Source organism: Copadichromis virginalis, linkage group LG23, assembly GCF_057382275.1.
Source record: "Copadichromis virginalis isolate Kocher_CV1m ecotype Utaka linkage group LG23, C_Virginalis_male_GT1.1, whole genome shotgun sequence".
In the NCBI taxonomy this organism is placed as follows: Eukaryota; Metazoa; Chordata; class Actinopteri; order Cichliformes; family Cichlidae; genus Copadichromis; species Copadichromis virginalis.
Window position 1 is genome coordinate 46,919,445 of NC_140639.1, and position 27,690 is coordinate 46,947,134.

Sequence of the window (27,690 nt, forward strand, 5' to 3'; positions counted from 1 at the left end):
ATATAGCATGTCCTGACTGCGGGGTTTTGGAAACAAATTCAAACGTACAGCTCTGCTATCACTTCCAACATAAATGAAGACAGAAAAGTAAACAGCAGTGACGTTTGTAGGGTTACTGAAGTTGGGCTAGCTGGTATATAATGATGTGCTACGTGACCGCTAGCGACACAGCTATGTTAGCATAATATAAACAAGCTAACTTTTTTTCCACTCGATAAAAGTTAACGTGAGTGTTCTCGGTGGTCAGGAACAAATGTAATCGCATGGCAGGATGCTGTAAAAGGACCAAACTTCAGCCAGGAGAACAACTGAGATAATCCATCCACAATACGAGGTTAGTCATTCATACACTGCTGCATGGGCTGGGCTGTAGTTACATCCTAAGCAGTGTTGGGACTAATGCGTTATTAGGTAACGCGTTACAGTAACTACGTTATTATTGTGGTAACGAGCATGGTAACTAGTTGTTATGACAAAATCAGGAACGCGTTAGTCGTTACTGGGATTTAGATAGGCTCGTTACTCGTTACTTCGTGTGGTGGCTATCGCGGAGCTTCCACAGATTCAGTAACATTAGCAAGTGGTGGAAGCCAGCAGGTGGAGGAGGGAAAGGGGACGCAGAAGGAAAAGAGACCCGAGGCGGCCGCCGGTCCAAGTGTGAACTGAACTTCAGGTAAGAAGTTATGACCTGCAGTCTCTCTGGGTCAGATATGAACCAAGTTTAGGTGGAGTTTATTTTCGTTTTTCTGACTTTTTCCGTACTGCGTACTAGCTAGCATGATGGAGTTTCTATACAGCTGGGTGGTGCTATGAAGTTAATGATGTTGAACTTTATTTTGTTCATAAGTTATTAGAGTTGTCAACCGTCCCGTCTGGTATTCAGAGAAAATATTATGCGTTTCTTATTTAGGTGAAAGGGAACAGTTTGTCCCGTAATTCAGCTACAATGAAAAAGGCACAAAGCTGGAGTTATTCTGTGTCTTTGCTGCACAGCTGCCTCTTCTTCTCTCATTCTCCACCCTCCCTCTCCCGTTTCTACTTCAGTCATGAAAACTGATCAATGATCAGCTGATCGTCTCTCTTGTTTGTTTATCGCTCACTTTGCGCCGAAACAGGAAACCAGCGGATGTCGCGCTAAACAACAGCAGTACGTTTAAGCTTGATCAGCTGTTGTTAGAATTTATTTAATATTACTTTCTACTATCAGCTGATGTTTGCTGGAGCCACAGCTGCAAAAAAGCTGCTGGTCATGATATCGGTTGGTATATCTGGTGAGAGGGAAACATGAAGATGAAACCAGGAGATGTCCTTACTGAATCATCAGAGCTGTGATGGAGAAACAGGTTTACCTTTTAGGTGACATGAATGAGTTGAAGGGAAGTTATGAACTGTTTCTGAGAGACAAAAAACACCAGGATCCTTTTTTAGGTAGCTGACAGCTGGTAACTGTGCAGGTGCGGATCTAGCAAAGTTTTGCCAGGGGGCCAGGTAGGGCATTAACAGGGAAAGGTGGGCACAAGGAAATACTTTTCTTTCTTATTCTCATTTAAAATGTCTAGCTTTTAAAAAATACTGTAATTATCTGAATCTTACAACAAACGATTGATAGATTGATGCATATATACCATCAAAACAGTGAACATCACTGTCACAACAGTGTTTATTTTCATTCAAAGGCTTTATGATTTTTCCTATAATGGTGGGCCGGTCTCTAGTCAAAATGTCCGGGCCAATTTTCTGTCTCAGTCCAGCTCTGTATGCAGCTCATCTGCAGTCTGGTGTTACCTACATCTTCCTATTCAGAAGGCAGAATTTCCGAGTTCTGAGTACAATCGAAAGCACCACGACTGCAGTTTTTGTGTTGGATACAGACATTGGAAATCAGTTTTTCGTCAGACGATCACTTTTTGGCACAACACCGGAGGTAAAACAGGTATGATCCATCATATCTGGAGTGTGAAGGTGCAGACATAAATTCAGATATCTCTGGGATGTTTAAGAGTTTAGAATTTCTCTGGTTCATTAGCTTTATTCAGATAATTCAGTAATCACTCAAGATTAGTTCACTAGTACTCCTGAATTCAAAGAAATAGTCAGGGTATTCGGCGCTGTGCTTTCCCACAGGCGAACTCAGGTGAAATGAAAGAAGTATTGGATGCCCTCCTCCTCTGGCACAATGATAACTCACAAAAGCTCCTTGGAGTAAGGAGATCAGGTTCAGAAGTGGTTCTTTCTAAGAACGTATATCTGTATTTATAAATGACATACTAAGGATGAGTAATGCTTAAACAATGAGGAAATTAAGCAGTGAGCAATGACACATTTAACAGTGTGTCATATTTATCCACTATTCTATGTTTATTTATGAGTACAAGATCCTTTTTTTTCTATCAAATAACCTAAAAAATGACTGACTGCACCTTTAAAAATACTAACTTAAATAAAACAAGATAGTCCATAGGAAATAATGTGTGCACTATGTCACTAAATTTATTGTCACTGCAAATGTAAAAGTAAACATAAATGAACCACAGAGGAAATGACATGACTTTGAGGACATATGTGATCAGGTGGAAAGTACAGAAAGCTGACTGATGTCGATCTGTGGCTGCATTCAATGTTGGCCTGTCCTGTATTAGGCATTCAGGATTTTCTTTTATGGCCATTTAGCTCTTATGGCATGAACTTGCTCCGTGCATTATTATTGGCTTTTCTACAGTCTGATATTTGTTTAATAACTGATTGATACAGTGCATCAAATAAGTTGATAAATAAGATGTTAAAAACTTCATCATCATATCAAACATGATCGATTTGGAGCAAGTTTATTTGGCACATGCTGACTGCATTCTAATTGTAACCAGAACAGGAGGCGAGAGCAGAGAACAAGAGTGCAGCAGTTTAGTGAAAGGAACAGGAAAGGTGAAGAAGAGGTGAGCATCCAAAACACGAGCAAGAGGACAGTTTCAAAGGAGACATCACGGCACAATAAAAGCACAAGCTGTAAGAGCAGAGATTCATTCATGTTTTTACTGTTTTTTTCTTTAGGTTTTACTCCCGCTGCTTACAATAAATCAAATATATAGTACAAACAAGAAAAACTCAAATTGCATTGTTGTTCAGTATAGCTCTGTGACTTCAACCTTTAGCTAATGTATAATGTTTGACATTTTATATAAATGTGACTATAAAATATAGTCAATAATATTAAAAAGGTGCTGTTACTGAGTGAAACTTCCAAAGATTTCAGGTCTGGATTTAGCCCCAGTGTTTTAAGATCCTAGCAGCGCTCGTATTTATGGCCACATTTTTAAAAGAGACGAGCTTTCTGGGTGCTGACTCAGAGGGACCACTTTAGTTCATTGAAACTTTAATGCAAGTTTAAGACAATAAACTGGACACGTTTCGAATCAAATTGATAATAACAGAGCTATGCTGGACATAAGCAACTGTGTTAGTGTGACGCCCTGCATATTTGAAGGATTGCAATAAACTTCTGTTCTTACTGAATCTGTAACATTGCCTTGATCTGCCTACATCATTTTTTAAATAGTTTATGTTGTTAAATGAGTTTTGTGTCACTGTGCACAGAGAAAAACTCACCTGATGTAGTGGTAATGCGTTATTCACCACTAGATGGAGACAACCTGGCACAGGTATTTTCTCTACACACTAAATTTCACACTGAAAAGCATTGGTGGGAATTTTTGTTTACATAGTAAGCAAAAGAAAAAATGTCTTGAGGTCTTTCCAGTGTTTTCAAAATTGTGTTTTTCAGATACACGTCAAAATTTCATACAGACAAACACACACACAAAACAACAAAATATGTCAAATTACATGCACGTCTCATTCATTTTTTGAGAATTTCACCACTTTTTGATTTCATGGAAAATAACTTGTGTTATTCATGACATGATATCATTTAAAATAGCTTTGTCAGGCCAGTGAATAGCTGCCACATAAGTATAAATCTAAATCATGCAAGTGTAACATAGAAAAAAAAAACACAAATAGTTGTGCTGTTTGTTCATAATAAATGGGTAGGGGTGTATAGTCAGTAAAAGCCACCAAGGCTCTGCCGAGCTCCAAACCACCTCTGCCACAGACAGAAGCATCAAAAATGTGCGCTGGGAGCTTCATGGCATGATTTCTACAACCACACAAATCTATATGTATGTGGCCAAGAACCTTAGTCCATGTAGGGTATCTTAACACAGTTTACTTGTGTCAGTTAGGTCAGCTAGTGGGATGGCAGAGAGGGCAGCCTTTACATTATTTTATTGTAGAGTGACAGGAACTGCCTATGAGCTTCTAATCAGGCAGAGATATTGACAGAAGGAAATATTTCAAAATAAAAAAAATAATGATTTTTTAAATTTCAAAGGAAATACATTGATGAAAATGAAAGAAGAGAAAATGTATGTGATGTTCCATTTTCCTGAGAACTGATTGGCTGTGATGACTCCTTCAAGTACTACATGCTACTTTGTCCTGCTAGTTAAGCCTTCTGTCTGTTTTCAGGCCTCCTCCTGTTTCACTGACATAAATCCATCACCAGAGGGCTCCACTGACCTGCCTGCTGACATCAGAGCAAACCCCTGTGTCATGTGACCTGGCTGGAGTTGCAAAGCTGGACTCAGACCTGGCCCAGGCAAGTTCTAAGACAGTTGTGGTAGGGAGAGCAGGGAGTATAGTAGAGCACTGGAAGGATGAGGTGGAAACAGGAAGCGTGTAGATTCAGTGGATTTGGCATCCTCCATCTGTCTCCATGCTCTCTTTACTGGCCTTCTAAAAATCACTTCTAAAAACTTCTCCTGTAGCTGTGTAGCTGCTTTTGTTTAAATGTTTAGGATAGCATTTAGAATTCAACTTTACTGTCATTACACATGTCTAAATACAGGGTAACAAAATACAGTTTGCATCTTATCAGTAAGTGCAATAAGAGCAAATATACAGATGTACTACATACAGATGTATCGGTGTGAGGTAAACAGATCTACAGAGTGCTATGAATATATCTGCAGCAGTGGAAGCGTAGCTCTCTGAACAGACTACAATAGTGAACAGTGTAGGGTGACAGCTGTGGGGAAGAAGCTGTTCCTAAACCTGCTGATTTTAGTCTGAAGGCTCCTGTAGTAGAAAAAAAGGCACTGATGGGCCTTCTTGACCAGGCTGGAGGTGTTAGTTGACCAGGACAGATTCTCAGAGATGTGGGTCCCCTAGAACTTGAAGCTGGAGACCCGTTCAACAGCTGTGCCATTTATGTAGATGGGGACATGGGTGTCTGTTTTCTCCCTCCTGAAGTCCACAATGAGCTCTTTGGTTTTGCTGGTACTCAGGAGCAGGTTATTGTCAGACCACACAGCGAGGTGCTTTACCTCTTCCCTGTAGCCAGTCTCATCGTTGTCACTGATGAGACAGTCACCGTGGTGTCATCTGCAGACTTGATGATGGAGTTGGATCCATACCCAGGTCTGCAGTCATAGAGGAACGGGCTCAGCACACAGCCCTGTGAAGTGCCAGTGTTGAGTGTGATGGTGGTAGAGCAGTTATGGCCTGACCTAACATGCTGGGGTCTGTTGGTCAGAAAGTCCATGATCCAGATACAGATGGAGTTGCTGAGTCTAAAAGCCACAAGTTTGGTGATCAGCTTGGAGGGAATAACTGTACTGAATGCTGAGCTGAAGTAAACAAACAGCATAAGTATTGCATAAATATATGAGTACATGTTGCAAGAAACTACATTCCCAGATCACATCCAGTGTGTGTTGGAAAATTTGCAACGATTTTTTTTTCCTACTGGTGATGATCCAGTGGGGCTCCAGTCACTACAGGCTCCCTTGTGGTGCCACAAAACGGACTGCAAAAAAACTTGTGCGTCCATGACTGATCCTGCTGCTTCCACTACAATTCACTTCTGTATGAATTGATCTTTTCATGACTGTTCACTTCGGACAAGCAGGAAACGGAGGTGACGCTGACTTGTGGCTTCGCAGGGTGATTCCCTTTAACAACAAGAGCATGCACACAGTTTGTTTTAGGCCACCATGAATAGCTCACATTGTAAATCACAATGAGCCAGTATATGATACTGTAGCTTCCACTCACTGTGACAGGATGGCTCGTAGGAGGTGATTACACTCTGCTTCATTGTGTTCCAGTTCAGATTAAGGGACAACACATGGAAAGACAGAAACTGGGAACAAATGTTTGAAAAATATTTACTGTTAGAAAACATTCAGTGAACAATATCGATTTTTCTGTTCGGCAAACTTCAAATCTGAGTCTCCAAAAGCCAGTCAGACAATAGAGTTGGTATAAACAGAGAGAGGAGATGATGCTTTTTTTAGACAGAGGAAGGGAAATATTTAGATTCACTTAAAAGGATAATTCTCTTTTTTTTTTAGTAGTTTCCACTTTCGCTTTCTTGCCATTAAGCTATAATTAGCTTTAATTTCACTTAAAATACATGAACACAGAAAAGTAAGAGTGTGATTCTGGCGAAAGATAAAAACTAAAATGTAGCATTTTGAAAGGTCCCTGCTCACGGACCCCTCTGTCTCTTTTCTGCTGTATATGTGCTGGATTATTTGGACTACATTGCATTGTACAGTTAGACTATGATTGTATCTGTGGGGCTTAAAACAATGACATTTGTTCACACACTCACAGTGGATTCATTTTCAAAGATCAGGGAGCACTTCTTTAGGGCTGGTCTGGAGACATTAACTGGCTCTAGGTGACAGAAAGCGCTGTAAGGACTGAGAAAAAACAGGATTAATTTGGTGCACATTATGACAGCTGGGATTTGCGTATATTATGTGTTGAGGTTTTCTCTTTGTGACTGAGATCCTTACTGGCGGTGTATTTGTATTGAGCATTTTATGTCAATTTTATGTCAATTTCAAATGTACATTTTCTTTTTCAACAAAGCAATATTTTATTCAGTGTTTTCTTAAAAGCATTATTTTTATGCATTAACTACGACTAGGGAGAACACATGAGGTCTGAAAATGGAAAATGGCAGAAAATACAAACGGGTAAAACTTTATCCAGCTCCTTTGATTAGTTCTGCACTCAGCTTTGCCATCTATCATTGAAATGAAGTCAGATGCTGCTCACTTTACATTTTCGCTTGCTTCGTCACTTTTTCCCAACACACTAGCTTTTAAATCCAGCTCCCCCGTCCCTCTGCATGATATAGTCCCTATCTGTCTTTGCATGTGATTGGCTGCATGGTGTGCCCATCGAAATAAACTCCAACACTGCGCAGATTCTCAGCAGGGCTGAGGATTTGGCTCCCACATACCACGAACCATTAATAATTGATATATGAAATTATCTCGAGGGTCAAATATAATTGTATAAAACAGCCCTGGTTTAGAGCCTGTTTCTACTAGAGCTGGGCGATATAAGATTTTTTTCGTTTCAGGCGATAACGATATCTATCACGATATAAGCCAAATAACTATTTGTAAGATTTAAATGTGCCGTTGCTCACAAGTAAAATGTGAAATAATCAGCAGCTTGTTTTTATTTAAATATTTATTTCCCATAATAAGTTCAACAGGGTAGATGTACTTAAGGAACATGAGACTTTTTCAGATAAATAAAGGAAAATATTGCAAACTACACAAAAGGCAGCCGCTAAAGCGTTTAAGTTTCAAAATAGAACAAACGAAACAGACGACTAAATTGTCAATTCCACTTAGAAACAAAATATTAATTCTAAAAATAAATCTTAGTTTGTTTTACAGAAGAACAGACAAAACTGACTAACTTTTGTCAATATCAAATAAACTGAGAACTAAAAGGAAATTCTCAATCTCTCCTTGTTGTATAGCTTAGCTTTTCAAACAGTTTTAACAGTTACTTTAGTCTGACAAAAGCCGAATGACGAATTAGCGCTTCCAGTCAGAGACTGAGCATGCACCGGTTTATTGTATTTCCAGACTTGCTTTCGGCACAATTTACAGTGCGCGCTACTCTGTTTTTTGTCAGACTTGAAATAGCCGAAATACCTTCACACTACGGAACTTCTATGGCTCTTCCGTTCGACAATCTCTCCGGCATTGGAACCATCATCTGTTTTCTCTTCGGTAATCTTCGGTCACGCTCTCGGTTGATTTTTCTCTAGTCGGCGCACTCATTTCCTCCATAACCCAGGCGGCACGGCGGCTGGCTGCTTCCCAAACAAACACACGTGCGGCTTGGCACTTGTGCTGTAAGTAACAAGTCACGTGACGTGACGCTGCGGCTGTGATTGGTTCGGCTCTGCACTACTTAATTTGGATTGGCTGTTCTTTTTTTTTTAAGAGGACAAGAGCGGTGAGGCCTATCGCAATAGTTTAATTTTTCTATCGAGAAAAAGTTATTTTAAAAGTTATCGTTCTATCGCCCAGCTCTAGTTTCTACCCAATAAACATTACACAGACCCACTGTATGCTTCACATATGTCTCAGTCTATCTGTGTGCAGTTACCTGGAGGGTCACAAGATATTTTCTCTTCCTTGAAATTTGTTCCACTTTGCCTTGCCTACTTTTAAGGAACGGGGGTGGTAATTAGATTTTGGAGCAGATTTTGACCCATAACCAGTGATGAGCAGCTTTCCTCACTGTCACTGGTACAGTGCTGCACTGATCCCTTCCTGAGAGCCATCTCAATGCAAGCACAAAGAGTTAAGTCAGGAGATTTTTGATGCGCTTTCATTATTTCCTTTAACTAAGGGGGAGTGAGGTCACATTTTATCTCAGGCATGTCACGAATACTGAAATCTGGGCTGACTGTACTGACCACAGCCTCTATGACTTCAGCACCACTGTGTCCTTTACACAAGAGGCCGACTGGCCCACAGATCTTGAAACCTCTCCTTACTGTCACTTCTTGAAGCCTGTTTGCTGCTGTAGGAAACACATTTTATGGAACTGTCAGCTGACTTAGCAATGTTCTGTTCACTCTTTGACACACCCTGCTAATTTCACCCTGCACCCCAGCAGCCTCATCAGTGCTACCTATTGTTGGGTCCACAGTTGAACATTTTCCTTAAATAATGGACTTTATCATTAGCAAAATTTTCCATGGATTCTGTAATTTGTTTGGTTAATGATTGGCATGCTGTGACAATTCCACCTGGAATTTTGGCTTCAACACCTCTGAGTCGGTGTCCATAGAAACTCCACAAGCTTTGAGATTGGTCTATTGTACACGCTGTGGTCATGCCCCCGAGCCGCGTGCTCCCCTGTATGTCCATCAAAGTTAACACTTCTCTGTTTTAGCCATGTTGCCCACTACATGAATCACCTCAGAAATGCTACCAACATTTCACTTGGACACAAAGGCACGTTGAGTTGTGCATAAGTTTGAAATAACTTACTTTAGTTGCTCCTTAGCGCTACAAACACACAAACACAGGCGTAAGAGTTCAGTGCGGCTGCACTCTGCAGGCTGTCCGTGCTCTAAAGAACTCTGGTTAACACACTATCCATTCACTCGACATCCTCATGAATACATTCAACCTGCCAATATTCTGCACATCGACACATCTAGTGATATTAATAAGACAACACGTGCTTACGCTCTTTATGTCCTGGTTAACAATTTGCTAGGTGGAGCAGTTTGACACGACAAGTTCATGTCACTTTTTCCCAATTAGAGAAAAGATTGAGACAAGATGGTGCCGGTGTGTGAGGCTGCTCGTCTGTCATTGCCAAGTTTGTTCCTGTTTATATTATTTCTAACTTGTGTCATCCATGAAACAAAGTCTCTGCTGAGGTATGATTGCCAGACACTACTGGACCTCCAGCCTGTGGTCCATAATATTGTGTCATTTGGAGCTAGTGGGCAGCAACCTGTTAAGTCTAATTGTTGAATGTTGTCATTGTGTTTCTTAAAATTGTAAGGTCTTAGTTCAATCTATAGGATCAAGACATTCCTTTGTCTCTGACCACCTCTCCAGCCACTTTGTGCTGGGGGAGGTTTTATTGCAGATACATTTTATCTGGAAGATCTGATTCTTGTGTGGTAAGCTTCCGGCCCTTTTGTGGCTTCACTGTGTTGTTCATGGTGAACCAACACCATGAACTGGTGTGGGGGAGATTACCATTTTATGACTAAGGATGTTGTTAGAAACAGTTGGAAGTCACGCACACAGAGAGACACACATTCTCACACACTCACTCAAACACACACACACGTTCTTGCTCATGCATACAGGTGCTTACACATACACATACATAGTGCCTTGTCTTAGAACCATTGGGGGGTTTTACGGAGGGAGGTGCTTGTGCTGTGATGTGTACTGTAACTGTCATGTCAATAAAAAGGCTACGAGGACAGCTGCTTTTTTGAGGGATTTAGGCTTCAAGAGCTGATTCTTGACCAAAGCCTCTCCCTCGTTAGCGAGTTAAATAACCGGTTGAAGATGTTCTGTTATGTCTTGCGTTCTTCATAAGGAATAAGTCTCTAAACTAGCGGGGCATGTGGAAACACAGACCCAACAAACCCCTGCCCCCAGTTTTATCGGCAATCCCGGGTTACCTGTACAAAAAAAAGAAAAGTCTGTAACTACTGTGTTACTAAGCCTCATGACTGCTACATTTCTGCTAGTTGTCACAGGCTGGGTCTCTGACCCAGCGCTCTGAGTTCATTTTGTATTTGTCTCATTTTAGATATGTGATTAGTTTGTGTCATTCCTATTTAGCTTTAGTTAAGGAAAGGCAGTTATTATTTATTGTTTCCTTGGTTTCTATGTTTGAGTTCTTGTATCGTTCATCACGTGTTAGGTCTGTTAAGCTTGTGTTGTCATGTCTAGTTTCAGTGTTTCCTGTTTTATTTTGAAGGAGTCGTGTGCTCTTTGTTCATTGTATTTAGTTTCACTTCCCCTGTCCTGTCATTAGGTTCATGTCAGTCAGCTGTTCCTCCATGTGTTCCCACTTCCCCTAATCACCTCCTGTGTATTTAAGTCCTGTGTTTTCAGTGTGTCATTGTCAGATCGTCTGCTTTGTTTGCAAGCCAAGAAGTTGCGTCAAGTTTCCTCATGTCAAGTCTCCTCATGTTAAGTCCATGTTCCTGTTGTAGGTTTTTAAGTTAATTTAGCTCACCCAATTTAGTTTATTGTTAGCCTTGCATTTTGCCTTTTGTTTACAGTTATTTTGCCAGCCTCAATAAATGGCTCGTTTTCTGTTATTCAAGTCATGTTTCACATTTTGTTTCCGTCTGCATTTGGGTCCACCCTTCACTCTACACACAGTCAGCCCTGCTGATTGTGACACTAGTCAGACTCACCTAATGAGATGGCGGGAACAGTTTCTTTTTGGCGAGGTGTCTGATGTCAGCTGGCTGTGATGATGATGATCCTGCTCGAAGCTGCTTTTCCAAGTTTGGGTCAGTTAGTCTTGAGCAGAAGCGGCTCTTTACAAGAGTCAGTTTTGAAGAGAACTGTTCAAAGTAGTACGTTGTCCCAAACAGAGATGCAAATTATCAAACATTTTTGAAAGATTTTGAAAGATTCAATTGTTGAGAAAAACCCAACAATCATATGACCCCCTATGAGCAAGCACTTTGGCGACAGTGGGAAGGAAAAAGTCCCTTTTAACAGGAAGAAACCTCCGGCAGAACCAGGTTCAGGGAGGGGCGGGGCCATCTGCTGCGACCGGTTGGGGTGAGAGAAAGAAGACAGGATGAAAGACATTCTGTGGAAGGCACGATCTGATATCCTCATGTTGGTGTCGTTCCCAGATCATCATACTAAATGTTGTTCCAGGATCAACATTGCAAGTGACCAATCAGAATGTTGTGACGTCATACTTTTGCGACTTCAGGAAAAACCGGCGTAAAACAAAAAACTGTTCTTAAGCTGCGAGAAACCGCCTCTGTCCGCCGATCAACGGACCCTAACCCTAACCGTAACCCTTTAATAAACAGTAAGCAGAATTGATATTGTCCTTGCAACATTGGAATTTCATAAATGCACGAATGGCTTGGCGCGCAAAAGAATAACGTCACAACAATGTGATTGGTCACTTGCAATGTTGAACCTGGAACAACATTTTCATGATGGTCTGGGAACAACACCAACACGAGGATATCAGATCATCCCTGTGGAAGAGAGCCAGAGATTAATAAAAAGTGTAATTCAGTGCAGAGAGGTCTATTAACACATGTTGGGTGAGAAAGGTGGCTGAAAAGGAAATACTGAATGCATCATGGGAATCCCCCCTTTTTTTTCACAAACACACATTCAAATGCAATAAGTATACACGTTTTTCATATAAATTTCATCCATAACTTAATTATTTTCTGTAGCCCACATAATTAAACACTTTAGTTACATAAAACATGTGATTTTATGTACTGTATGGCTTGTATAATAAATAGATATGTAGCCCAATAAGTATAAAATCCAGAAAGCTACACAACATGGGGCGGTTCATTTACAAACACAAATCTAATTTAAGTTTCACACTGTTTTTTGTTAGAAAAAAAATCAAATTGTTACATGCTTAAATTACACAAAATGTCAGAAATCTGCACTGTCATGAACAAAGATCTGTGTTGAAGTCCAATCTTTTAAAAAGGGCTGAAAGACTCAGCGTGGCTGCAGCTTGTTGCTATGTCAGCTTAAATCAGTCATGTGATTTGGAGGTGCAGCGAGTCCGTGGACCCCAGAGGGTTAATAACACTCACCTTTATTCCATTTCCAGAGTGCAACAACCAACCACCTGTGTGAAATCTGAAATTCCCATGGTGTTGTTCAAAATGTGCTCTGGCACAATCATAAGCATCTTGCTACTGAAAACTAGAAAAGAAGACTGTCTGTGATATGGGCTGAACCATTTGTTAATGGAGGAGGGGGGTGGAACACTATGCGATATATTCAGTTTTAGCATTTATATTCACTGTTAACTGTAAGTACGCTCAAAGTGCTAATGCTATGTTATTTTAACAAACAACACTGTCTTATGCAAAACTATGGTGGCACTTGGGGTGGCAAGAGATCATTTTAGGGTGGCACTTGCCACCCCATGCCACCCTTCTAGATCCACCCCTGTGTATCAGGCACGCATGGCGAGCTGTGGGTGTATGGTGGTATTGTACCAGGACAGGATTTCACCATATTACCCCCTCACCCCTTCCTATACACACCCCAAAAACCTACCCTGTGCAACAGTTGACTGGGAGAATTGGTCAGTTATTTTATAAGTATTCTGACACCACCAAGGAAGCTGTGCACGCCTCTCGGTCATGTTACAGCCACCAGAGCTGGACACAGAGCTGGCCGCTCTGAGTTATTTAATGTTAAACTAGCTCGTGTTAAACTGGTGGAAGGTTCCTCACTGAAATGTCTGCCACCTAAAGTTAAAAATAAACTGGCAGCATTTAGGTTTTTCTCCTCTTCCTCTTTTTTCTTCATTCTTTCTGCTTTTCAATTTTCATTCTTGTTCCTAGCTGCCATTCACTTAAACAGAACTATGAATGCCACTTGAACTGTAAGAGGCACGAGTGGGGTCCTTTCAGGGAGGCCAGGTCTCTGCTGTCAGAGACCTGCTGGCACTAGTCTGGGCCCCAAGCAACTGTCTGGTGGTTGACCACAATCCACTGTCTCTCTCACACTCACAGACTCTCTCTCCTCTGTCATGCTGTCACGCATTTCCTGCACTCACATACAGTGGTAAGTGTCAGTGGCGAGAGAGGACCGGTCTTACCTCCAGAGAAAACACGTGGAAATCGAGGGACAAGGAAAAAAGTGGAAGGAAAATGGAAAACTATGTCACTGCACTCACTTTTGGGATTTTCATGCTCAGTAAGAGACACTTCTTTGCTTGGTGGCTAATTAACTCTGCTGGTGCCCTTTTATTTAAAAAAAGGAAGAAAAGAAAAAGTGTGTTTTATAAAAAAAAAACTTTTGCAACTATCGTTATCACTGTGCATTATTTACCTGCTCTGTCTCATACATCTTTATCAGTTCATTTTGCCATTGTAGCTAAACAAGTGCTAAACAGTTTAAGTACTCGCAGGCATTTTTGGTAAATCACTGCAACAGTGTTGGGCAGGCGGTCGTTTGACACGAAGCCAAATATTAATCCCCGTTTTGAAGTCTGCCAATTTAATATTTCATTTTTGTCTGAGGGTGGACTATCTTTTTTAAAAAAAATAATTATTTAAACAAAAAATAGTGCATTTAACATCCAATTGATTTGTAACTTTTTGAGTGAAACAGAGGTTTTGGTTGGTATGTTGGATTAAGCCGAATTGAAAAGTCAATCAAAGAGATTGAAAATAAATGTCTCTCAGTCTCTGTCCAGTTCAGCTTCTCATTAGTCCGAGCGAACTGTACTCCCACTAAGACCAGTTAGCCAACATGAGTTGACATGGTCCCATTAACCTGCTGAGAAGTGATGGCCCGGCCATAAAGATGAGCTGTATTATTATGATCAGGCTCGGCCAGTTCCCTGGTTTCCCTGGTTTTCTCCACAGGGACAAACCAGGACCTGTTCACTGGCATACCTGAATATATGCCCTATAGGAACTGTCCCATTACACATCACATTAGTACTCTGGGAGAGGAGGAAGCCTCTTTAATGTACTTCCCCTTTTACTGTGACCACCAGACTTTCATTTTCCTATCCTGTAACGAGCCATAAAGCGTCTGCATTTTTTCCCTTTTTAACGGTTTCTGTTTTGATATTTTTGAGTGCACCTCCAAAATGTTTTAGTGGTTTTATTTCTTTAAAAAAAAAAAAGGTGCTGCAATTTTGGGATTTGTGTTTGTTCGTTGTTGCAAATCCATCAATTACAAACAAGTGGACACTTAAAACATCTGTTGTAGGTGAAGTTCAGAAACCCTGAGTGGACTGTTGGAGCTGCATCTGAGTTCTTTGACCTGGTATTGCAAATGTGTGAATTTTCTTCACTTTCAAATTTTGTTTTAAAATACTTTGAATTAAATCGGAAAGATGTTGGTGGTTGGTCACATGATAGTAACTTGCATTAGTTGCATATTAGCTTTCATGAGACCAACATGTCAACTATCCATCCCTAATGTGAAGATAAAGACAGCTTAAACTGTAGACTACTGCTGACAGACGGTGAAGGGAAACATAATGTGGCTTTTATGAAGTTTTGTCACTTATGAAACAGAAAACACTCAGCAGGCTGACTCATACATGCACATCGTGCTTTTTCTTGAAGTTGTGGCCAGATTTCTGTTTTACATTTAAAAATAGAAGATTTCTTCTTGCTCTGTAAAAATGCTTCCTCGTTTGTAGACCTCTGCTGACTGCTGAAGCTTAATAATTTCTAACATTAATAATAATAATACGTTTTATTTGAGGGCACCTTTCTAAAACCCAAGGTCACACACAAAGAGAAAAAGACGTCACTAAAACATCCGATTAAAATAGATTCTAATAAATGAAAATATAAGAAACAGCAAAATACAACCACAAACAACAAATAATTTTGAAAAAAAAAACAACAACAATAACAAGATTTGACAGCAAGTAAAATCTGTATTAAAGTAAGTTTGCAATTTCTGAAACCTGTTACATAAAGTCTGTAGATGTAAGAGTATTTTTTATTCTGGGGAAACCTGGATGAGTACACTCCATCTGAGGTCTCCTACATCAAGCACTCCACGAACACCATCGCCACCGACAAATGCATCTGGGGATCTGCCAAACTAAAAACCCGGGCTGATGAGGAGATTTGCCTGCACAGGATGACCCCAGAAAGTCATCAGCACAGTGCTCTCCTCTTCTTAGAGGAGCTCTACAGGTCTGACTGCCACAGTAAAGCCTGGAGGACGCATTTCACCCAGCACCTCACCTGTTTCAAGTGTTACCTCAGCAAGGTGGCACATGAGACAAAGGCCTGTTTATTTCACCTTCGGTGATGTCGCATTTCTAAGGAAAGTGCCAGTGCCAAAACAGCTATTTCTGCTATTGAGCCTTGTTTGGTGTCTCTTTTGTTGTGGAAACATGTGGAAGAACCACACACAGCCACAACAGCCTGGCTGCTCCTCCTCATGCTGGTCTGGATGCCAGGTGTGGTCACACACTGACCAAGCTTGGCTTCCTGTTCTTCAGCCAGGATTTGTTGCAAGTCAGCCAGTGTGGCTTTCACCTGACTGTCCATGATTAAAACATTGAACATCAGTGTCATTGTCAAACATGCTATTACCTTATTCAAGCTGCTACAGGCCCAGCAAACTTCAATATGACCTCAATGGTCTGTTGTACTGAGGGGCAAATGTATATAAATACAGCGTATTCTTCATGTAAATTCTATTTTTGCTTCATATATAGAAGGATTTTCTTTCATCTTAGAGGTTTCAGAGTCCAACTCAGCCTCCACACATAATTTTTTCTGTTATAGACTTTTAATCTTTTAAAATGTTTTCTCTGTCCTTCAAGGTGGGTGCTCGGCCCGTGTGGTGACGGTGCCTCCTGGTCCATTAATCCGGGTGGAGGGCCAGCCAGTCTCCATCAGATGTGATGTCAAAGAATACACAGGGCCTAGGGAGCAGGTCATTTTCCCAACACACACACACACACGCACACACACACACACAGATCAGTCTTGAAGTTCTGTCTGACAGATGGGTTACACTTTGAAATGATGCAAATGGCCACCCTGTGCAGTGGTTTCTACTGTCACAAATATAGTTAGTGAATTATTATTATTTTAGTTTCTTCCTCAAACTGTTGAACATCGTCTACATTGTCAAACGTGCCTCAAAAATGAACTAATAGTGGATTTGTTGTGAGCTTATTTTCAGTTATAGAAGTCAAGAATGTCATGTGTGAGACTAGGGCTGCTCAATTAATCGAATTTTAATCACGATTACGATCTGGGCTTTCAACGATCATTAAAAATGACTGAGCCGATTATTAGCCCCTCCCTCGTGCTTTACTCTCGCGCTGCTCCGTGTGGCAAATCGAGCGCACCTCTCTGCATTTCGAACACCCGTCACAACAATTAAGAGAACCCAAGGGAAGCTCGGAAAGCTAAGCAGAAGTTATTTGGAGAGGAGAGTGACTGCCGTTGGTTGAAAAGAGAGGTAAAAAAAACCTTCAGTGGTGTGTAAACATTATGGGATCGCAGAGTCAGACATCAAGTAGACATAGTGTGCAGAGATGGGCAGTAACGCGTTACTTGTGACGCGTTACTGTAATCTGATTACTTTTTTCGAGTAACGAGTAAAGTAAGGGATTACTATTGCAAAAACGGTAATTAGATTACCGGTACTTTCCCGTAGGAACGCTGCGTTACTGCGTTACTAAAACCCTGATTTTTTGCAAGAATGTCTCATGACAGTGACGTAAGCGAGTGCGCCGTTAGTGACAACAGCTGTGTGCAGATCAACAATGGATCATATATCGAGTGTGGAGAGAGTATGAGCGTGCAGCGTTTAAAGTGTGGAAGTACTGACCTTACTTTGAGTTTGATTCCATAAAAAGTGACAAAAACATTAGTGTCCGTTGTGCGTGGGAAGAAAACTTCTTTTTACAGCGGAAAAAAAACCCCCTAAACTTCCAAGCAAGCACGAGTGTGCAACGATGTAATGGGAAACTCACAAAGAAGCTCGCGGATTCTTCAACTGACCGCGGCACACCAGCACCAGGGTAAACCTCCGCCTACCGTAGTCCTGCTTTACAGGTGAAAATAGAGCAACAGGACCGCTGAGTCTTTGACTTTATTTATTTTCTGTTGTGTTTTACTTGCATCTATTTGAAAGACTGAGTGTAAACACAAAAAATATTTTATTTTATGTGCTGGAATGTGCAGAAAATAGGTTTAAATGTTAAACTAATTTATTCAACTCAGAGAATGTTGCATATAATTAAATTTTTGCTTGATGCATAAAGTTAAAAGATTAAAACTAACAAAACAAGTTTAAAAAAAAAAGACTTTTCCATTTGATTACATTTTGTATGATGGATTATGCAGAAAAAGTAGAATTGGGCTGAAAGATCTATTGCTTTATCACCTTTTCAGGTTGTAAATCGTGTTTTTAAAAAGTAACTAAGTAACTAAGTAATTAATTACTTTTGAAAATAAGTAATCAGTAAAGTAACGGGATTACTTTTGGGGGAAGTAATCAGTAATTAGTTACTGATTACTTTTTTCAAGTAACTTGACCAACACTGATAGTGTGTAAACGTTGCCACGGTGTAGTAGCTGCACCACAGAGCAACACTGCAAAGTTCACTAAACATAGATGTTTACATTTTTCATTTATTTTTTATATTGCAAACATTTGCACTGTTATCAGTATTTGCACACTATTTTATATTATTTTTTTAAAGTCATTATTCAATACATTGTTATTGTTAACCCTTTAAATCCCTGTAGAACCGGAACCGTGTAAGCTAGCGCAATAATTTGTTTTGCATAAGAAACCGGAGGAGTTGTACTTACATCTTATGTAAATGGCCTGTATTTATATAGCGCTTTACTAGTCCCTAAGGACATATCCAGTCATCCACCCATTCACACACTGGTGATGGCAAGCCAGTGACAAGCTTAAGTCATCAGCTTGTCCTCGGTCACTTAATGCATACATATTATTAAAATATGGGCTATAACAGTTGTATTGATGTATAGCAACTTGAAATGCTCCCAAAAATGGCACTACAGCATGTAAAAAAAAAAAAAAAAAGCTCTGGCGGACTTGGTTCTATGGTAGGTCTTAAAGGGTTAAATAAATATCGTCAAATAATCGAGATCTCAATTTCAGTGAAAATAATCGTGATTATCATTTTTGCCAGAATCGAGCAGCCCTATGTGAGACTTTGGTCCCTCACATAAATTTTTATTATTTTTATTATTATTATTGTTTTGGGTTTTTTTAGAAAACATATGCTCCTCTTCTTCAAGTCTGAATGTTGTTAAAAGTTTGCCGTAATATAACATTCACATCGTCTTTGTTCCTCTCTTTTCCTGCAGGATTTTGAATGGAATATGTTAAAGGATGCGAAAGGGCAGAAGACAAAGATAATCTCCTCTTTCGACTCTCGCTACTCCGACCAGTCTTACAGCAAGCGCGTGGCGTCTGGCGACATATCGGTGGTGCGTTTCCAAGACAATGAGGTGGAGCTGAAGATTGCTGAGGTGAAGTTGACGGATGCTGGCTTCTACGAGTGTCAAACACCGAGCACCGACTACGTCATCAGTGGAAATTATATGGCTCAGGTCCAACTCACTGGTATGAAAGTGTGTGTATGTTTAACCATTCTGACCTATTAATACAGAGGTTTAAATCCTGAACAAATGTTAAATTTAACAAATGTCTGATCAAAAAAATAAAAACCTTTAAATCCAGGCACTCATACAGTACATATCTAAGCATACTAGCTTTCTTTGGAAGCCATAAATTATTTCTATTTGCACATAATAATAAAAAACAAAAAATGTTACTGTAAAGTGTCATATACCAATATTATTTGAAGAACTGACGGGTTTCTTTGAGCCATAGTACAAAGCTCTGCTGTGCAATGATGTACTTTACCTTGTAACACTCAAACCTTGTAAAATCAAGTTAAAACTGAGGAGATAGCTTCCAGTTTATACACAGTATCAAAGCATTGTCAAGCGTTTGAGCTGTCCCTATAGAAACTGACTTAATGCTCACAAAGGGGGTTTCCCCTCACCATAATCCACCAGAACTAATACAAAGCAATATCCACGTGCACTCCAGTGAAATGGCCCGATAAGGTCCAGGCCCATGTGCTCAAATGGGACATCCATTAATGGTAAAGGGCACAAAGGCCCTTTTTGTATGACTGGCTGGTTAACCAGCTGACACTCTGGGCAGGGCAAGCGCTATTGGTGCACATCTGCCCGGCCAATAAAATTGAGCCATTATTCAATCTAGAGTTTTGTCATACCCAATGTGATTGGCCACTGGGTTGTAATGAACCACCTGGAAAATCATTTCCCGGCGACTTCAAGGCACCGACAACTGGATGTGTTCCTCCTCTGTGCGAGTGTCTAATCAGTACAAAATGCAGAAATGTCAGCGCTGCTTCAGGGTGCACCATCTGACCATCAATTCTTCTCACCTGGTTGAAGGCTGAGTGTAGGGTGTCAACACAAGACAGCTCCAGTAGAAAATCTTCTGTGGAGTGAATTCCAGGGCTTTCTCCTTCTCCTTCCCAGAGCCGATGTCGGATGACCCCGTATCACCGCTTAGCGCAGGGCAGACCCCGCATGTCCCTATCGGCCGTCAATGCACCCGGACACACTGCCCTATTAATCTACTATTAATCTAATGTAGCTTGCCAGTGTGTGAATGGGTGAATGACTGAATGTAGTGTGAAGCGCTTTGGGGTCCTTAGGGACTAGAAAAGCGCTATACAAATGCAGGCCATTTACCATTTACTGAACCCGGGCCAATCTGGCGTGCGTCAGGCGTCGGGAGCAGCCAGAAAACCTATTCCTCAGCCAGCCACCAGGATGCCTCCACCATCGCCTGGAACGCCTCCAGGAAGGCTTTTTTGAAACACAAAATTAAAAAATGATATCCTAAAGTTGTGGATGTTAGACTTCAGAGGGTCCTTCACAAGGCCCCTTGGGAAAATTGATTGCCCAACCCTGCTGTAGAGGCTAGCTTGGCACGTGCTACTTTATAAAGTCAACATTTTTACTACTAGTTTTTTTTTCTTTTTATAAGATTGTTTGTGTGTGAAAATTTTTTTTGTTTTGTTTTCCCGTCAGTCATTCCTAACACGCTCAAGGTGTCCCCTAAGACCCCGCCCCCTGTCATCGTTGAGGGAAGTGACCTAACTCTCTCCTGCAACGTCACCCGGGAGCTCATCCACCCCACCTACCTGTCTGTCACCTGGTCGGTGAAGAAGGGGACGACGTCAGAGGAGATTTTGACGTTTGGTCCTGAGGGTATGTGGTCACGGGGTCCAGGTTTGCCCAGCGTTATGCAGAAGGAGGCATCCGATTGGTCCCTGGCAGGAATGGAGTGTTTGAACTGGTGATTTCAAAAATGACGATGTCCGATGAAGGAAATTATGAATGCAAAGGGACGGAGTGGACATATGAAAGAGGAAGAAATTGGATAAAAATCATGGAGAGTACCAAAGAGATGGGAACCGTTGCAGTTACTCCTACAAGTAAGAGGACACATGTATGAAGCACTGGTTACACCATTAAAGGCACCATTGCTGCTTTTCTGTTTGAATTACATTTTTCAGACCAATTCTACCAAATTATATGAATACTGGTAATATTACAATTACTATATATTGGAAATAAGCTTCATCACAATTATACATGACCTGCTTGAATGAATTATGATAATGTTTTGGGGGGGGGGTTTTTTCGCCTGTCCCGTTTGGTTCTTTTGCCGTCAGAATTATTGTCTAAAGGCAAAGAAAGTTGCCCAACGGATTTACTTTACCAAATGGACCATCCCAGCCTTGCTGTATTGGTCTATTTGATTCACCTTTGCTTTTATTGTTTATTTTATTTTCAGTTGCTGAACATGGGACAGACTTGACTGGGGAAAAGAAACGGGAGAAAGAAAGAGGTAAAGAAAAGGAGCGGGGTGTTCAATTTGGTAAAGTAAATCCGTTGGGCATCTTTGTTTGCCTTTAGACAACAATTCTGATGGCAAAAGAGCCAAACGGGACAGGCAAAAAAAAAAAAAAAAAGCGGGGAAGAGGGACGGTGACAAGGGGCAAAAACCAAAAAGCAACAAAACAAACAGACAAAACATACATATATCAATCACCTGGATCACTTGTTGAGAAAGAAAAAAGAGAAAACAAGCAAAGAAAAAGAGAGCAATAGAATAAACAACATAATCGCGATGATCTATGTGAATATAACAGCAAATACTAGTGATGGCCCGCTTGAAGCTGAAGCTCCGGTGCGTGTGTCAAAAAAATCAACACACTGCTTCAGAAGCACTGTGCCAAAGCTTGATTCGTTTGGCCAGAGTCACGTGATCGGTGACGTCCGAAGCTTCATTTAGAACGTAACTGCTTCGGTGTCTGACTCCCTGGTTTATAAGGAAGCGAATCATTCGCGGGATTTGTGGAGCGTTTTGATGGTGACAGATAGCGAACCACTGATCATTCCACTGAGAGATTTGGAGCCAGCGAGGAATAGAGGAGGTTCTGTTGTGTGGGAGAATTTTGAGTTGAGTTTGGTCAGTTGGGTGGGTTTTCCAGCTTTGTGTTCTGGCCGTTTGCTTTTGTTTTGTGCGTGTTTATTTTATCTTATAATGGGAAAAAACTTAAAATGTCAAAAAATCTGCTTTCATAGTATAAATATCATTAAATAACTTTAGAAAAACTTCCACTTGACTCTTTACATGTAATGTTGTAAAAAAATATATATTTTATTGTTTAATTAATCTGAAAATGTTAGTCTGCCAAATGTGCAGCAATTTAATCTATTTATTCTCTTTAGCTGATATTTTGTGGGGGCCCAGGTAGACTGTATAACTGCATCTCTACCAGTGTCTCTGCACTCCAGCCTCCTCTGTGCCATGTGAAGGGATTTGCCTTAAGGCAGGAGAAATGATCTCCACGAAAGGAACAGGTTTGGTCACCGCACAGTGGAAAAAATTATCTTCTTAAATAAAAATGAAAAAGAGCTACTTTAAATGCATCATGTTTTTGTTCATAAGCATTTTCCCTTTCCATTTCACAATCAATTCTACCCCAGGTCAAAAATATGTCTAGGAAAATTTCCCTAATATATAATATTATATATATGCTCACAGCAGAAGCATACTCCATAATGTGTTGTACATTATCATATGTATATTATATGTAACGTGGTATTTTTCAATTATTGTATTTACCAACATCAAGGAGTCACAAGCAAAGAAAGACCAAACCATGGCGCATGTTTAAACAAGATAAGATAAGATAAGATAAGATAACCTTTATTAGTCCCACACGTGGGAAATTTGTTTTGTCACAGCAGGAAGTGGACAGTGCAAAAGTTATGAGGCAAAAATTAGAATACAATAAGAATAAATACAGTACACAACTGTACAGAATAGAATAAAATAAAATACTATATACAATAAGATAAAAATAGAATACAAATACTATATACAACTGAGTAAAAATACAACGATGACAGAAAGGATTATTGCACTTAGTATTATTGCATATGTATGGATGTGTGTGCTTGATCAGTTAAAGTCTTTATTATGGAGTCTGACAGCAGTGGGGAGGAAAGACCTGCGAAATCTCTCCGTCCCACACCGTGGGTGCCGCAGTCTCCCACTGAAGGAGCTGCTCAGTGCTGTCACAGTCTGCTGCATGGGGTGGGAGACGTTGTCCATCAGGGATGACAGCTTAGCCGCCGTTCTCCTGTCACTCACCACCTCCACTGGGTCCAGAGGGCATCCTAGAACAGAGCTGGCCCTTCGGATCACCCTGTTCAGTCTCTTCCTGTCCCCAGCAGAGATGCTGCCGCCCCAGCAGACCACGCCATAAAAGATAGCAGAAGCCATAACAGAGTCATAGAAGGTCTTCAGGAGTGGGCCCTCCACTCCAAACGACCTGAGTCTCCGCAGCAGGTACAGCCTGCTCTGCCCTTTCCTGTAGAGGGCGTCTGAGTTATGAGGAGAGTTTACTGGTCAAAATTATTTACTAAACAAATAAACCACATTTTCTTAACCTCCCAAAAATAAACTTTCAAAGCAACACAACAGCGGCTTGTGTAATGGGACGGTCTAGCCTCCGTTGCGCTGATACTGTTGTTTGTCAATAAAGTAAAAAAAAAAAAAAGCCTCTGTTGCGCTGCCCAGGTTGCCTAGCAACCATGATACTAACCACTGGAAACGTGTCATAGCTTTGTTTGACAGAAATGAAGGAGAAAATCTTCTGTTCATTTCTTTCTTTCTTTCTACATGAGCTTTGATCATTCTCTGTAAGATTGAGCTCAGCTATTGAACGGAGTATATTTTAAAGTAAAGGCTTTAAAAGCAAGTTAGTACAAACGTCACTAATGTCACATAACTTTGCCGACATGTGGCCAACAGTAATGTTTAATGTTCTTCGTTATTAAACATTTGCACATAAATAAGTGACATAATATTCAGTACTTAAAGTTTACTCTTCGGCCGCCCCTCATCCGCCGTTTTTTTCTGCAAATTTATCCACACCCATCGCATTCTGGGATATGTTGGGCCACGAAGTCTACACTGCCACGTCCTTAAAATTCAGGGAAATGAAGGACGCATTTCAGGGCCGCATTGAGCAGCCTTTGAATTGGGACAGCCTTCGGCGCGCCGCTGTGACGTAATCGGCCTTGAAATGCGTACTTTAAGGCTGCAGGGGCGGAGCTTTCATAGCTCACTGGGCCCAGGTGTTGCTCATGCAGTCTATCACGTCAATCAGCTCCTGCAGAGCAAAGCAAAGCACAAACCACACACAGATATTTATCTCCTACTTCCATGTTTTGCTTTGTTTTTTGTCATTACTGGCTTCAGAGGCTCTTTAGCATAATGTTAACAAGTTCGAAGGACCTAGCTCGAGTATTTTTTCAGGTAAACAAAAAAAAAAAAGATTTAAAAAAGTGTTTCGAAACACTTCAGTCTTTATTTTTTGTACGACACTTGGACCTGGAATTTTGCATTTTTGTTGTGTTTATTGTTTCTTTTCCCTGCAATTTGAGATGGTCACAAGGTCAGTCATGCCCCAGACCCAATTAATGTATTTCAGCAGGAAATACAGCAGGAAAAAGAAACATCTACACCAGTCTCCTTTTAACATTTCTTCAGATTTTGCTCATGCTTGCGCTTTGTTTAACCATTGACTCTGACCTCCACAGAGCCTGTAATTTTACACAACTCCACGCCGTGTTACATCGTGAGCAGCTTCCTCAGCCTTTATTGTCTCATCATCACCAGTATGTTCATCAGAGAGGAGGTGGGTCCTGTTTCTCCTTTAGTGCTGAAAGGATTCTGAGTGAATTCTGGTATTTAAAGGAGGAAAGACAGTCAGACTGAGTGTTATTGATCACTTCCAAACCTACGCAACATTTTACCACATATTTATTTAACTTCCTCTTATCATAAATGTAATGCAGCACCAATGGGGGCCGGGGGGGCAGCCCCCATAATTTGTTGTCCCCCATTAGTCTGACAAGACTACGTTGGTAATAAATCTAATAAACTTGAGCACAATAAAGAGGAAGACTCCCTACAATGAGTCGAAGCATGAACTTGTTATTTATGTTATTTTTCTCTCTTTTGCCATATTTTTCTAGCAACCTGTATCTGACAGCATATTAAAGCTGTAAATTCTGTTGGTGTGCCACCCCAATATTTTTAATGGTTGATTCAGGTTTTGCTTGTTTTTAGCGTTGAGTTGTCTCTGAATCGGGACTTTTAGCTTTGACTTGTTCAGTGTGGTTTTATTTTTAATCCTATGAGCTGACTTGACTTGAAACTTGCATTGACAGAGAGATGTTGTTGGTCACAGTAACACTCCAGTAAACAGCAGACTGTTTTTGACGAAACGTATTTCACATTTTTCTGTAGTTCTTCAGCACCAAAGTAAAGACAAACCAGGACGTCAACAGTGTAAGTCACAATGAAACCCAAGCAGTAATCTGTGTGTTTGCTGTAGTTTGTTTGTTACTGCCTGTGCTCACAGGTCTTCGGAGTAAATATGTGTACTCTACAGCTAATCTGTAACTGTTAATGAGGATAATGGTGTAGACTGAAATGTGTTCTTGTGTTCAGGAACTGGAAGGTCTGGATACTGGTAATTTCTCCCTGCAGACAAGACCATGAGACAAAGGAAGAAGAGTAGGTTTGCTGTTCTTGTACAACCTAATGTGATTGAAGTATTGAAGTAACAGGATGAAATGTCACAACAAAATTCTTAATTATGTGTCTTTGTTGCTCTGTTTTTTGTTTTATTCCAAAGAAGTAAGCTTTATGTTTCAGTACCGACTTTATTGTGATTTACCATCCTGCAGCAGCATATTATTAAGACGACTTTTACCAGTTTTCAGGTTCTCTTAAGGTTTTTTGGTTCCTTGGGTCTTTGTGTCAAAGACATTAACTCTGTGGATTAGTTAAGATTGTGATGAAGAATTGAAGGAGCTCTCAGTTTATCAAAGGTTGAAAGAGAAACAAAAAAACACAGAACTGATTTTTATTTTAAGCCCCTCAGATGATTACACAATAAGAAACCATATTAACAGAACTATCATAAAGGATCCCTATAATGCAACATCTGTTTTCAGGGCGGAAGCCACAGGTTAGTATTGGAGTGACTGTAACCCTAATTCATATAGATTCATAGATAAATTCTTTATTGATCCTACTATAACATATTAAATTATCCTCTCCCAATCACGTCTGTCATCTTATACTTTATAATTGAATGTATCTGTAAGTAGATTTAGGGCTTTAAATATCAATGATAACATGAGTAAGATTTCTGTATTTCATGTCAAATATAACATTTACGAGAAGCTGAAACTATTCCAGATTATTAACAACAATAATTATACATAAATATTACATGTTAAAAAATATATTTTATTTCTAATCAATAGTTTGTGTACTCATCAAAGCTGCAGTTAGTCAGCTAATCAATGAATAATGAATTTGACTTGTAGAATTCAGCTGAGAGGGGCTGACTTTGACTTTGTTGAGGGGGCCTAAGGGTCATCTGCAGTGCAGACATGCAGCCCCAACACAGTCTGCAGTTTTATCTGTGTTTTTAATATTTAATATCCAAAGCTTGTCCAATTTGAGAAACAGCTTTCAAATCTGTGTGAAATTTCTTAAAGCTGCAGAGGAGCAAGATTTAGTAAATGAACACAGCCAGCCATGTGAATAAATTTGATGACTTTATGGAACTTTTGGAGGCAAAATAACAAACATAAACAAATTTTGAAATGCTATACGCATTTTATAAATGTAAGTAAAAATAAGGATATTAGCAATGATTAAAAACTCTTTAAACAGTTTAAAAGTTGTTTCTTTTACTATTTTTTTCTTACATTTCATTTAATTGTTAATTTTTTAATGATTCATTTATTTCATATTCAACATTTTGAGCATGAATTCTTTGCAGCTTTTAACATTTTGAAAACAAATGCTGCAGCTTTAAGTTTTTATATTGTCGGTCTTGTGTTTTATAATTTGTTTGTTTACACTTCTCAAAGTCCTTTGACCTGTCATGTTAGATGGTGCTTTAATCCAAGTTAATTTGTTCCTATATGAATGTTTGCTTCATTATTATTATCTGTAAAACTGAGTCTTTGTTGTTGTTGTTGTTGTTTTGTTTCCGGATATGAAATCTGTGATTAAAAAAACTCAGTAAAACTCGGTTTGAAGTTTTGCAGATCAGCAAAGAGAAGCAGATTTTGGACATTTCTGCCACCTAATGAATTTAAGGTGAAATACATCAGGGGGGGAAAGCTACTCAATTTTATCTTGATATAAGGAATTATATGAAGGGTAGATATGAATATGTGAATCGTAATTGCTTGATTAAGTGATTTAAAGGAATATCTGCATCTACCTTTGAATGAATTTCTTTAATGGTCTTTAAATAAAAGAAATAAAAGGTTATCTTTAGAATGAAATAAAGATTATTTTTTAAGGTGTGAAATTATTTAAAAACTGTTACAGAAAATTAAAAACCACAGTTAAAGTAATTAAAGATTAAAGGATTTATCACAAT

The 27,690-nt window shown here is 39.9% G+C and overlaps 1 protein-coding gene across 5 annotated transcripts; it reads left to right on the forward strand.

Moving 5' to 3' along the window:
• On the forward strand, nt 1–27,647 carry LOC146681835 (uncharacterized). Of its 5 annotated transcripts, none has more exons than XM_085448919.1 (10): nt 1–673; nt 2,865–3,656; nt 4,525–4,654; nt 16,417–16,529; nt 18,953–19,211; nt 20,723–21,129; nt 21,492–21,545; nt 24,815–24,912; nt 25,527–25,568; nt 25,731–27,647. In XM_085448919.1, the coding sequence occupies exons 6-10, from the start codon at nt 21,003–21,005 to the stop codon at nt 25,779–25,781; spliced, it is 372 nt and encodes a 123-aa protein (XP_085305045.1). In that variant the 5' UTR covers nt 1–673; nt 2,865–3,656; nt 4,525–4,654; nt 16,417–16,529; nt 18,953–19,211; nt 20,723–21,002; the 3' UTR covers nt 25,782–27,647. The 5 variants fall into 4 exon arrangements, 1 of the variants encoding a protein (XP_085305045.1); XR_014918090.1 differs by lacking the exon at nt 21,492–21,545 and having other exon boundaries at nt 2,865–3,003; nt 3,592–3,656; XR_014918091.1 differs by lacking the exon at nt 21,492–21,545 and having other exon boundaries at nt 2,865–3,003.
• The last annotated feature ends 43 nt before the right edge of the window (nt 27,648–27,690 follow it).